The sequence below is a fragment of the Diachasmimorpha longicaudata genome, chromosome 3 (assembly GCF_034640455.1).
Source record: "Diachasmimorpha longicaudata isolate KC_UGA_2023 chromosome 3, iyDiaLong2, whole genome shotgun sequence".
Lineage (NCBI taxonomy): Eukaryota > Metazoa > Arthropoda > Insecta > Hymenoptera > Braconidae > Diachasmimorpha > Diachasmimorpha longicaudata.
Window position 1 is genome coordinate 121,728 of NC_087227.1, and position 12,883 is coordinate 134,610.

The window sequence follows — 12,883 nt, forward strand, 5'->3', positions numbered from 1 at the left end:
TGGCCAATAGGATTGCACCATTCGATGTTATTTTGTATATCCAACACGGTATTTCAGCGGAAATTTCACTGGAAATTTTGCATGTTGCTATATATAAAAAAAAACAAATGTTGAAGTAACCCTCAATTGTATCTGACAGATTAAATGGCAATTCGTTGAAAATTATGTTTCATGGTGCAATTCTATCGGCCAAGATTTGGATGCAAAAAATAATCCCCCGAATACCACTCGAACTTCGAAATTATCTGATATTTCCCTCAAGGTTCCCTACAAGCAAATAAGCTTGCTAAGTTTTCCAGAAAAATCACTCTCGCTTCGCGCTCGTGATTTTTAAACTGGAAAACTTGACACGTTCATTTGTTTGCAACGAACCTATCGGGAAATATCCGGTAATTTCGGAGCTCTTGTGGTATTATATACGATTATTTTTCCCATCCAAATCTTGGCCAATAGGATTGCACCATTCGACGTTATTTTGTATAGTCAACACGGTATTTCAGCGGATATTCTTGGAAATTTCACTGGAAATTTTGCATGTTGATATATATAAAAAAAAACAAATGTTGAAGTAACCCTCAATTGTATCTGACAGATTAAATGGCAATTTGTTGAAAATTATGTCTCATGGTGCAATTCTATCGGCCAAGATTTGGATGCAAAAAATAATCCCCCGAATACCACTCGAACTTCGAAATTATCTGATATTTCCCTCAAGGTTCCCTGCAAACAAATAAGCTCGTCAAGTTTTCCAGAAAAATCACTCGCGCTTCGCGCTCGTGATTTTTAAACTGGAAAACTTGACACGTTCATTTGTTTGCAACGAACCTATCGGGAAATATCCGATAATTTCGGAGCTCTTGTGGTATTATATGCGATAATTTTTTGATAATTTTGATTAACAAACGACACCTAACCAAATAAACCTCCTTTCACGTCATGGCACAATTCTCTTGGCCGAAATTTGGATAGGAAAAATAATCTCCAATATTCATATCAGAGTATATATCAAAATACATTACGAAATTCTCATTTTCGTACCGCTTTAAATTCGGGAATTTTACTGAAGGATAAGTTAGACTGGAGATTTCGTGATTTTCGTGGTTTGATTAGTATTGTTCATCATATTAACAAAATGAGCCATGTTCCTACTCCGAATATATCGCGTTTTCCTTTCTCTTCAATGTCTCTTTCCGTCCGACTGCCCCACCACCATCCTCTCCATCCTCTCCATCCTCTCCATTTTCCTGTCGCTTTTTCGTTACATACAATATTGGATTTACAGCCCAACGAGCGCAAAGAAGTTTCACTTCAAAAGTTTCCGGAGTTCCTTGTCAGCACCGAAGAAGGTAGTTCCGCAGTCACTGCACAAGGAGCTATCTCATACCGACTTGAGAAACGCCGATAGGGTACGAGAAACTCCTCGGCGGAGCCGTCTGACACGGCCTCGGTGTGAACCATTGAAGTCGTCATGCAGACGAACGTGGCCAACCAGCTTTTGTACGACTTGTTGCCCCGTCCTTTCCAGGACCGTAGAGACACTGGGCCGGTGAAGTCGATCCCAGTGATGAGAAAGGCTCGGACGGGGGCAAGTCTGGTAGATGGCAACTCACCCATGAGCTATTGAGCGCGCACTCCACGTTGGCGCGGGCAGTTCACGTACTCAAGAATGACCGAGCGTACTGGCGAGTAGCTGGGCCAGTTGAGACTCCGTGGGAATGATCGTCTGGTTTCGACTCGCTGAGCTGAGCTGAGCGAACTTGAGCCGACCTTCAATCCTAATAACCATTTCATGATCAATGAAGAGGTTGAGCTTAGTGAGCGGGTGTGATGTGGAAAATCGCTCACCCCGAGAGATGATTTCGAGGTCGGCATTGAAATGAGCTGCGCGCGTGAGTTTTATCCAAAAGAGCCGGGCCTCGTCAAAGTCGGTAAGAGCGAGTGAATAAAGAACCGATTATTGTTGCACCGTCCTGCGCCGAGTAATGAACCTTTCAGAGATTGCGGTGATCCCGAGCAGTCTGTTGCAAGACGAGAATCGGTCGATGAGATCCCAGAGAACGACGGGCTGAGCTGACAAGTGAAGTGGAACTGCTGGCTTCTTCCCCCGAGATCGACTTTACGTTTTTTCTCGACGAGATGGGTTGGTCACGTCGAGCTGTCTTTCTGAAGCCACGGTGGTCCAGCCTACCAGACCATGTGAGCTGCCAGTTGAGAGGCAGAAAGACTTCGAGAAATACAGTCTGCTGAGTTCTCCTTGCTAGGTACCAATCTCCAGTGAGCAATTTGAGTAAGCTCATGGATGAGCAACAGCCAATTCTTCACGAAGTGAGATGAGAGGGAGCAGAGGAGAGCCTAGCTGTTTAAATACCATGTGCCTAACGGGAAGGCACTTGACAGGTAGAGCTGTGTCATCTGGTGAGCTGTCCGACGTAGTCCCTCATCCGAGTCCTCCGCAGCACCTCCGCAGATGCCGTCCACATATCGTCCTTTCATGAACGGTTCCAGTGCGAGGGGATACTTACGGCCTTCATGAAAAATGCGAGGTCCGCGAGGTGGAGCCCTTCGATATGATCCCATCGGAGCCAATCTGACGAGAACGTCGGTAACAATATGGTGAGCTTGCGGGTGGGTGAACTGTATAATGAGCCGAACCTCTGAGTCCGGATATCTACAGCGAGGTCGGGGACTTGGCCAGTCCAAGCTGCCGTAAGAGCTTGTCCGATATTAACGAAACTTCCGATCCTGGGTTGATGAGCAGATGGATGCGATGGGCTGGTCGGTGCAGACGTACTCTGGACGCCGGACTCTTAGCCAAGAGCTTTCCAAGACGGGGGTCTTGAGCTGTTCCGGAAGCTAGCTGGCGAGGTGCACATGAAACGGAAACTAAGCGGGTGACCTTCGTTCTACCAACGGGAGGGCGTAGGCGTGAAAGTGCTCCTAGTAGGCTACGACTAGAAGCCTGAGGCTTTTACGTGCTGGAGCGAGAGGGCACATTGTTCTCCATGGTTGTGACGCCTCCGATCTCCACCAGCTCCGGAGCGCCTGCGCAGATCGCGCCTACCCCACTGATTGGCACACATTCGAGTGCGCCGATGCAGATCACGGCGCGGGGCAGAGGAATCGAACTGATGCGCAGCCGCTAGCGAAGTACATGCGTAGGGCGTGAGCTGAGCGCGGAATTACAAGAGAGGTTATAAAAACTGTGATTTCTGCCTTCACTACACGTATGGCTAATATTGTTATAGACTGATTCTTATTAAGATATACCTATAATTCAATACTGTGAATAAATACATATCGTATCTGACGCGTACGAATCTTCATTACCCGAGGTTAGGACTCAGAATAGCTAAATGGTCTCCAGGGCACTCGTCCTATGTGTAAAGAAGTTCTTCAAGCACATTCAATTTTTGAAGTGAAACTTCTTGGCGCTCGTTGGGGTGTAAATCGAATATCGTATGTAACGAAAAAGCGACAGGAAAAGGGAGGGGATAGCGCGCGTGGTGGGGCAGTCGGACTGAAGGAGACATGAGAGAGAAAAAAAACGCGATAGATTCGGAGTAGGAAGAGACGAGAGCGGAGTAGCATGCGTAGGGGGGAATTAGCTCTGACGAAATGAGCCATGAGTGTCATTGGAAGAGTGCTTGTTTTATTAAGATATACATATATTTCATGAGTCGTGCAGCATTTGTTGTTTATCGAGGTTATATAGTGTTTCTAAGTGTTCAAGGGTATATAGAGAAGTGAGAAGTGTTATTAAATAGTCTAAAAAATATTAATCAGAGCTGTACATCATGCCTAAATCTGATGCTCAGTTGTGGAAGGAATACAGAGATCGACTGCGTCCAAACAATAAACTAAATAAAGTGAAGAAAATCCCCAAAACCAGTGTTGAACGTGTCCGGGAATACCGAGCAAGGAAGAGGGCTATCAATTTACAACCACCTCTGAACCCTTCACTGGTAGACGAAATCGAACAGACCAATAATTTGGGCGATGGTAATGAGCCTTCCGCAACGTTAAAGGCTGCAAATAGAATTTTCCACGGTATGTTTGTTCCACGGGTTGATGCAGACATCCCAGGGCGATCAGCAAGAGAGGATGACGTAAGAAGCATAACCATAAACCCTAACCTCCCTTACAAAGACTTCACTCAATTTAAGAATATACATAAAGAATTTGATAAAAAATTCAAGAATAATTCTTTCTCTTTTCCTTGCTCTATCTGTGATCGATTGTGGTTCCAAGAGGATTCGAGAGCTCCAGCCAATCAACATAGTGAGATTTCAGACACAATTGCACCAACAATGAATAGAGATGAAATGAAAATTTGCTACACCTGCCTCGAACACTCAACGCTAATTCTATCCCAATGTTGTCAGTATATAATGGCTTCTCATGTGTACAAATACCTGCCCATCTCCCACCCCTCGATTCGGTATCAGAACGACTGATATCACCGAGAATTCCATTCATTAAAATACGGCGATTACACCATGGACATGGACAATATGGAATATATGGACAGATCATCAATGTTCCAGTTGAAGTGGATATAATGGTGAAACATCTTCCACGACATCTTGATGACGATCATGGCATCAATGTACACATGAAGAAAAAGAAAATTCACAAGTCCAGTCATTTGAGTAGTCTCATCAACAAGAGAACAATTAAGGCTTGGCCGCAGTATCGAACCAAAAAATTAACGATATCATAAAATTTATACACAGAGCATTATTGGCATATACTCCCTCTGGCGCAGCAGAATTAGAAGAAGATTTGAACACTATGCCCATAATTTTAAGTGGTGGTTTGAATGCAAATTTTGCCTTGAAAGAAGCTCAACCACTTGTACAATTTTTAGAAAGTAAATTTAATCTAAAAATGAATAATAATCCCAAAGACTCAGCAACCAGATCAGGGTCTACAATCGATGCAATTTTCTCAAGATATTTAAATAATTTACAATCCCGAGTTTTCATTTTATATTTGTCAGATCAGAAACCAATTGTATCTTTTCTTGAACATGAAAGTATGGAAGTGAATGAATAGATTTTTTATAAATTGCGGCGAAAACGTCAACTAACTTTTTTTTCATTAACCTAACACCCTTAGAAATTCCCGAATAATGAATAGTGGCTTCGGTTATCGGGGAAATAATGCTATCTCATAAAACTTGCTGGCTAGGGTGTGTATTTTCATTTCAAGTGCCCATCGAGATCCATGAAGTTTCACTTCTATCGCCTAGCTTTCTAGGCTGATAATTTTTTTTAGATATTTCGACTTTTCAGTTTTTTACGTGAAATGATTTGCGCTTCCACTGGCATAAATTCGATATATGGAATGAAACTTAGGTACGAGGTTATTTCTCATCGTTGTGAGGACAAATGGAGAACACGGACTCCAACAGTTAATGAGCTTCAAAGATACCCAATTTTGAACGTAAAGCTAATAGCTTGAATATCTCAACAACTAGATAATCAATCTCGAAGATTTTTCCAAATTATAGGCTTACTGTCCTCCATCCTCATCAGTCAATCTAAATATCCGTCCATCCAAAGTTTTTGAAATGTTTAGATTTTTCTGTTCTCTAATAGAAATATTACTCGCGCTCTAGGAGGACTAGTCCATCTTCCTCCACGGTTGTTATAATCAATTATCTCAATCGCTCTGTATGCTCTTTTAATAAAAACGGTCATTATTTCTTTTTATGTTGGCGATTATTCGTGATCATTCGTTCTTCAGGTACTCTGACCTATGCGGGAGCACAGTTTGGCACAGTTATTTCATATCCCATATCTGGAGCTATGATAGAAGCTATCGGATGGAGGAGTGTTTTCTATTCTTTTGGAGCTACTGCCGTAAGTTGGTCATTACTCTTCTACGTTTTCGGCTCTGATTCACCAGCTTCATCAGCCCAGAGGTCTTTCTGTGGTATTAGCGATACTGAGAAAACATGGATTGAAAATGCTCTTGGACTTCATCGTACTGGACATCTAATGGAACAAAAACAGGTAAGAGCAGAATGTAACTTTGCCGTAGTCATCGTTTTTACAATTTCCCATTTCTATTCATATACTCAGAATCACGACTTTTGGAGAAACAATCATTCCAGTTTTTATTACATATTAAACAATTTATTCCCCGTCGATATCGTTTTTCCATCGCGAGGTAGGGGTGAAGGAAGTGACCCCTTGCACCTTCTGCGTTGTGACGAGGTTAGACCCTGGGAAAAATGAAAATCTATTAGAATTCGTTAAGAACTCTCACCTTTCATTCTATCAAAAGAAGCCATTACATTAGATTAGAACGATACCTTTTTAACCACTGCTTGAGAGGAACGTTACGAATGGCAGCATACTGGATTGTCCCAAATTTATTGATCATAACTTCTGTATTCAGTATATATCTGTTGTGGATGTTCTTAAATCTTTATACATATAATATCCAATATGAATACAGTGATCAGACTCATGATAAGTGCGTCATGGAAACTTACACGTAATCGTACTCAGGACGCGAAGGTTTTTTCTAGCGTTCCATTGATTTGGTAATTATACTTGAGCCCTGCTCTGACCAAGAAATAAGATTGCACGACGCCAGTCGGCTCTGACCGTCATACATGGTCCCGGCATTAATTAGTAATAAGTCCGCTATATCGCTGCTATAGTACCAACTCCTATAATGTCAAAATTTTATCACGGGAATAGTATTAATTGGGGTTGTAGCGATATTTTTTATGACTTCATTCTTTTGTATTTGTATTGCAAACCTTTCGCAATGATTTTTGATGATGATTTGCTGATGTTTATTAAAACGCAATAAGGGCTGTTCTGATATTGTTTGAGTAAAAATAGTGCACTCCTTTAGACATATTAGATCTGGATTTGTTCAAAATTAGCGAATTCCATTTTAAGCCCTGAAGCACGAAACCCGAATATCTCAGCAAATTAAAACACCAACGGCTCTTTCCAGGCAGATATCCACGTACAATCATTTCAAACATAACATTTGCTTTCAGATTCGCACGCCTTGGAAGGCAATATTGATGAGTCTACCATTTTGGTCACTAGTAGCGGCACATTGTGGTCAGAATTGGGGTTTTTGGACATTAATAACAGAGACAAGTATTTACATGAATGGAGTGCTTAACTTTGATATCACCGAGGTAAGTGGAGAAGATATCTGATTTGGATTTAACTATAAGGATGTTTTTGGGTGAGGTGCGAAGAATCTTACACATCTTCCGATAGACTGCTGATAAAAATTATGGAAAATAAGGGATCTAATTTGATTAAAAGTACAGCCTACACTCGCTGCAAAATGCCGCGAATACAGCGGATGACTCCCTCGACTACACTAGTGTTTGTGCCGTCTGGGGCCATGAGAGATTCCCGATTATGTCCGCGATGCACTTCTGCTGTGGTGCATATATGGAACAGTCCATCACGAAATGCTGGACTGTATCTTCAGCCTGGTCGTACTCGCACTTGCCTGACTGGGTAAGGCGCCGGTTGTAAAGATCGCAGGTCCTGACGGGGCAGCCGTCAGGACCTGCTCGATCTAGTGGTCTCACTCGACCGACTTAGTGTCCAGGCGTGCTGCAGTATCGGGGAAGAACGCAAAGACGTTCCTCCCGGTTGAAGCCGACTCGGGCCACCGTTGTCATTAACGCGCGGATTCGCGGGGTCTATCTCTATGGTACCTATTCTATCCGGAAGGGTTTTCTTGGCTTGGTAGCGCGCTGCTCTTTCCCTCAATAAAAGATCCACAAAAAGAACTCCCGCCGCTGGGCAGAGTCCTTCGTAGGCAGCCGTCCTATACACGCCAGTCACTGTCAGCAGCGCGCTTCTCTGTGCGGTACGGAGCTTCCTCCAGTCGTACATCTACGTAAACAGCAAAATACATTTCTGCTGCTTCATCAGGAGATTTGTATCAAGATCGGAAAAAAATTGTTCATATCCATATTTCTTCAGTGTCGCATTTAACCGATCACTCCAGGATTTCGCCGCTGGTTTTAGTCCATAAATACGTTTCTCCAAACAATCATCCCAGTCATTCTACTCCGCGATGAAGTAACCTGAAGGATGTTTCATGTAGATCGTTTCCTTTCATTTGCCGTTGAGAAAGGATGATTTGCATCAAACGGCCTGTTCGATGCGGGATCTGGTTTGGGGAGTATTTTTACGAGATGGCCGAGATAAACGCGGATTACGGGAGGATGAGTCGAAGGTCGAAAAAATCACTACACGTGGCGAGGTCCTATCAGAGTCACTTTTGTTTTTCACTAATGTCGCGATAAAAAAGAGCTGAGCAACCACTAATTGAGCGCGGTACAATTGTTTTTACCGATGGTCAACTATATATATAAGATACCACAAGATACCACAAAAGCCCTACTTCCGGTGCACTCGATCTCCCTGGAATCTTCCAGAAGAATCGTTGCCCAGGACGTGATGCCTCAGGTGTCCGATTACTCAACCCGGTCACTGAGGTGCAGACGTAGGTCGGTTGTTTCATCCTAATCTCGTTCGAATTTCTGCGCGACACCTTGCGCAACTAGTCGTCTTTTATATTCAACTGATTGTTTTGATGAATCTCTCCCAATTTTATAAATCCATCGACAGCCGACAGCCGTTGTTCTTTGAGGTATTGGTTGCAAATCGCAGGTTTCGTTCTGGATCAATGAATTTTGTTCAAAATCTCGCGGTCAACTACCCAATGACTACAACCAATGATCTTTGACCACCGTAAGGAAAGGTCACGATCGTATTCGGGATCGTTAGGGTGGTCAGTACAGCATGGATATTCACCAGAATAAGACGTGTTTCAGAATCTCGCTGAGAAATTCAACAGAAAAGCCATCGAAAATTATCATATTAATCGGAAATCTCATCAGTGAAAAGTATCAATACAGTCCACTAATCAATTTGTATAAGATTTTATCGCAGATATCTGAAATAAATCATGTGTGTTGAACCATCATTATCAATCCCCGAACTTCATCTTGGCACTTGCCAGTCCCATCCGGCCCAATCATCTATCCGGAAACTCATAAAATTTAACAAATTCATTTCTTTGTCCATTGCCTTTTTTCATTCCTCAGCATCTGGTCCCTCCATGTCTTGCTTAAATGTAGATGGTTCTCAACCCTCATTGCCGACTGATTCTGAATCGTCTTCAACATTGTCTCATTCATTCTTTTCATCTAGACTTGACTCATTCTGACTACTGATCTGTTTTCCATTGATCGCACATATCGGCTGTAATTTGTGTATTAATGGTACTTCGTCTTCACTGGACTCATGCTCTTTAGTGGTTCCTGATGTGTTGTTCCCTGATAGCTCCACTATTTTGGTGTCCTCGGATGTATTGTCATTCTCTGATAGCTCTGGTTCATTATTTTCTTCCTGCCCTATCTCATCTCCACAGTCACTCCTTATGAAAATCAACCAGCCTCCTTTTTCGGTCTTATTGGTAATTTAGATGGCTCTCGGCGCTCTCCCAGCTCAATAAACTGTAACTCAACTTATAATGACCTTCCTCGTGGTTTTGTTGAGCAGCCAATATGCTTTCGTTAGTGTCGCATACCACGACACATTCTCTAGCTTTCTGGTCAAGCTTACTCTTCAGCTGTCCAGACACGTAAGCATAAGCCTTGCAGCCGGATATCCTCAAATGCCCCACATCAGTCTTAACTCCAGGCCACAGCTCATGCGGAGTTTTCTCTCTTATCCTTGTTGGTGATCTGTTGTGGAAATACGCGGCTGTCACCACCATCTCCCCACAATAACAATTGTGTAACCCCGCATCTGTCAGCATCGTCCTTACCGCCTCTATCAAGGAGCGATTATTGCGCCCCGTTACTCCATTCTGTTCCGGAGTCAACGGTGCCGTCATCTGATGTGATTCCTTGGTTCGTAAAATACTTATCAAGTTCGTTAGACATGTCCTCGTCTCCACGATCTGACCTAAAATTCTTTGAAACTTTATTATTTTGAGGGTTCATCAGTTCGACAAAAATTCTTAATAATCGAGATGCTTCAGACTTTTCTCTTAACAAGAATATAAATATGAATCCGCTGTAATCATCTATAAGGGTCATCATAAACTTCCTACGACGTGCAGTTTCCGGGGTTGTGGGCTCGCATAAATCGGCGTATATGGTGTCCATTGGCTCCTTTCATATCGTCGATGATGACTTTGGGAAAGAATTACGTGTAAGCTTGCTCTGTATACAACTCTCGCAGACCTTCTTAATGCCACATTCTGTTATGCTTGTTTACTCTGCTAAACCGCCACTTACCAGCGGATTCCGATGCCTAAAACGTCGGCGCCAAGTGTGTATACAATTATCTGAATGTTCAATCCGGACACTGTAAGCATCTCAGTTCGTACATTTGTCGTCACAAATCGCTTATTACACACTCACTTGTTCCTTTATACACAGTCAACTGTCCTCTATTTGCTGTCGCTGTATATCCTTTTTCGGCAAGAATCCTAACCTATATCAACCCACTGTTGACAAATGGGGCATGCAAAATGACACTGAGTTTTATAATTATCATTTCACCATTACTTGTCTGAAATTCAATAGTACCTGACCCGATAAGAAACACTTCGCACACGTTGATTCGGGTTTTGCTTTTGTTTCAAGAGTAGAAATTTTGTACAATCTGCCGTTCGACTACCTTCTTGTGACACAAGAAAAAACTTTGATTACCTTCATGTGAATTATTCATCTTCAAAACTATCTCTGGAGACTCCGTATTTGACGAATTATATCTCCTTTTGCATTCGGCCATTATTTTTCTTTTTTCCATTATACTCTGATTGCGGTCTGTCTCAGGGCGAGCTTCCAAAGTTATCACGACGGTGCCAGAGCATTCTAGAAAACTGCTGAGTATTATCGCGACGATATCGTCAACTCCATACTTCTTTCCTAGTGCAGTTACCTGATTCACTAGGTTGAACAGAGTTGACAAAGGCTACTCCGCCCAGCCCCCCCCCCGCTCATTCGTAAATCGTAGATTTGCCTTAGAATTGATACTTTCTTTGACAAGGTAGCTTTATCATTATGCTCTCTCAAAATTATCTACATTTCCTTTGCCATTCTCTTATTGGCAATGTGGTATCTTTGACCTTCCTCAACTAACAACTTAATTGTTTCACAGGCTTTTTGATTTCTCTCATTCCACTTGACAAGCGATGCTGCGCCCGCGGGTAGTATTCGTGGATTTAGTGTTTCCCACGGTTTCTCTCTCATCAACAAACCTTCCTCTTGGAACTTTCATATCAAATAATTAGTGTAGTTGAGTTTTTTGACTCCGAAAGTGTACCCCGCGCTGTTATCAGTCATCTTCAATTTTCGAGTCACTCCTTGTGACCTTTGTTCTAATATTCAATTAATTATCAGGGGGCGGATCAGTAAATAAACAGAGGACAAAGGCAATTTACAATAAGAGATTTTATTACTCAAGATTATTGTTTAACTAACACGAATTCTGGGGTTATAAAAGTTAAGAAACACGCCTTTTAGTTAGATCCAGGGTGGGGGGTAAGGCAGGTCACTTATCGGACCACTTTTATATAAAAAAAGGGGGATGGCTCGAATGTTTATGTTTCTTCACAAATCAATAATCAAAATTGATTCCAGCCAAGTTGTAAATTTGGCTGGTTTGTTGATGCAAAATTAATTTATTTAGAAACGTGGTACGCCGATTCGGTTCTTTGTACCATTTGTATTAACGAGGATAGGAAAGAAAGTTGAACGATTGATAAAAATGTGTTATATTGAATAAAATACCGGATACATTAGGGATTGAAATACAAGTGGTTTCACTCACTGTTTATTCTTGACTGAGTGAATATTTCATGTACAATTTGGCAGTAGAAAAATTCAAGGTGGAAGGGGAAGAGGGAGTAGGCAGAAGGGATCGGTGAATTTAGGATTAGGACAATTGCTGTCAATAATCATTAAGAGAGAGAGTGGACGGATGGTCGGGCGAAAAAATAATCCCTTGTTGGAAAGAGCAAAAATTGTCGGGAATGGGAAAATTTTGGTTAATGGAGAATTTATGGCTAAATAGCTCTATAAAATTAGAAGACCTTTCTTTTGATTTTTATGTCCCAAGACGCGTCTAGACATAAATAAATGGAAAATACTGATTTTGGGTATTGGCACGCAACATGCTCCCCCGTTGAGCGTTGTAACGATCAATTATAAACTATCTTAATTCTATCATCAATTTTAGCCCACCCTTTTTTTTTTCTTACAATAAAAATGTTGATAACAATGAGAAATTATTCGATCTTACAACTCAAGATATGTTCTGGAATAATAGAACGACAATATTACAAATAGTTAATTCTAGGAAAAAGAAATATAAAAATTGAGATATTAATATTTGAACCAAATTACTAAAAGGGTACGACCAAATGCAAAAGATTGAAATCAAATTATTCAGCTGGTAGAGGACACAATTTTTTCACATTACGTTCGACGACAGTGATGCGTTCTGTTCGAGGACACCAGGTCTTGACCTTGACCTTCCTGATGATGTTGTCACTGCTTGGAAAGGCTTCCAGTACACGACCCATACGCCATTGCAATGGAGGAGCGTTATCTTCTCGCAGCAAAACCAGAGAGCCCTCCTTTATTTCGTGATTGCCATCGTTCCATTTGTGACGGATCTGTAGCTCGCTCAAATATTCATTTTGCCACCTGGACCAAAACTGTTGTTTTAGTTTCTCGATATGTTCCCAGTATGACAAACGATTGCTGGGTGTTTGTAAAAATTCTGGAGCTGGAAGGTCTCTGGTGGAGCTTCCATGGAGAAAGTGAGCCGGAGTGAGAGCTGCCAAGTCATTGGGATCTGAG

At 42.0% G+C, this 12,883-nt stretch overlaps 2 protein-coding genes across 9 annotated transcripts in view; both read left to right on the forward strand.

Annotated features, from left to right (window-relative positions):
• The window catches only part of LOC135160960 (putative inorganic phosphate cotransporter), a 60,909-nt gene that overhangs the window by 27,408 nt on the left and 20,618 nt on the right, over positions 1 to 12,883 (forward strand). For all 8 annotated transcript variants that reach the window (XM_064118158.1, XM_064118151.1, XM_064118157.1 and 5 more), the window contains 2 exons: positions 5,749 to 6,017; positions 7,025 to 7,171. In XM_064118158.1, coding sequence (XP_063974228.1) covers positions 5,749 to 6,017; positions 7,025 to 7,171 — 416 coding nt within the window. The remainder of the gene's footprint in view (positions 1 to 5,748; positions 6,018 to 7,024; positions 7,172 to 12,883) is intronic.
• LOC135160961 (uncharacterized) lies at positions 856 to 5,737 on the forward strand. The gene is made up of 2 exons (XM_064118159.1): positions 856 to 4,106; positions 4,251 to 5,737. Exons 1-2 carry the CDS (start codon positions 3,795 to 3,797, stop codon positions 4,452 to 4,454), a joined length of 516 nt encoding a protein of 171 aa, XP_063974229.1. The 5' UTR covers positions 856 to 3,794; the 3' UTR covers positions 4,455 to 5,737.

What these genes read in the sequence shown, in the direction of transcription:
- LOC135160961 (XM_064118159.1), top strand. Translation starts at nt 3,795, where the DNA reads ATGCCTAAATCTGATGCTCAGTTGTGGAAGGAATACAGAGATCGACTG. An exon ending in GATCAGCAAGAGAGGATGAC is followed by an intron (nt 4,107 to 4,250) that starts GTAAGAAGCATA and finishes TGGTTCCAAGAG; the next exon opens with GATTCGAGAGCTCCAGCCAA.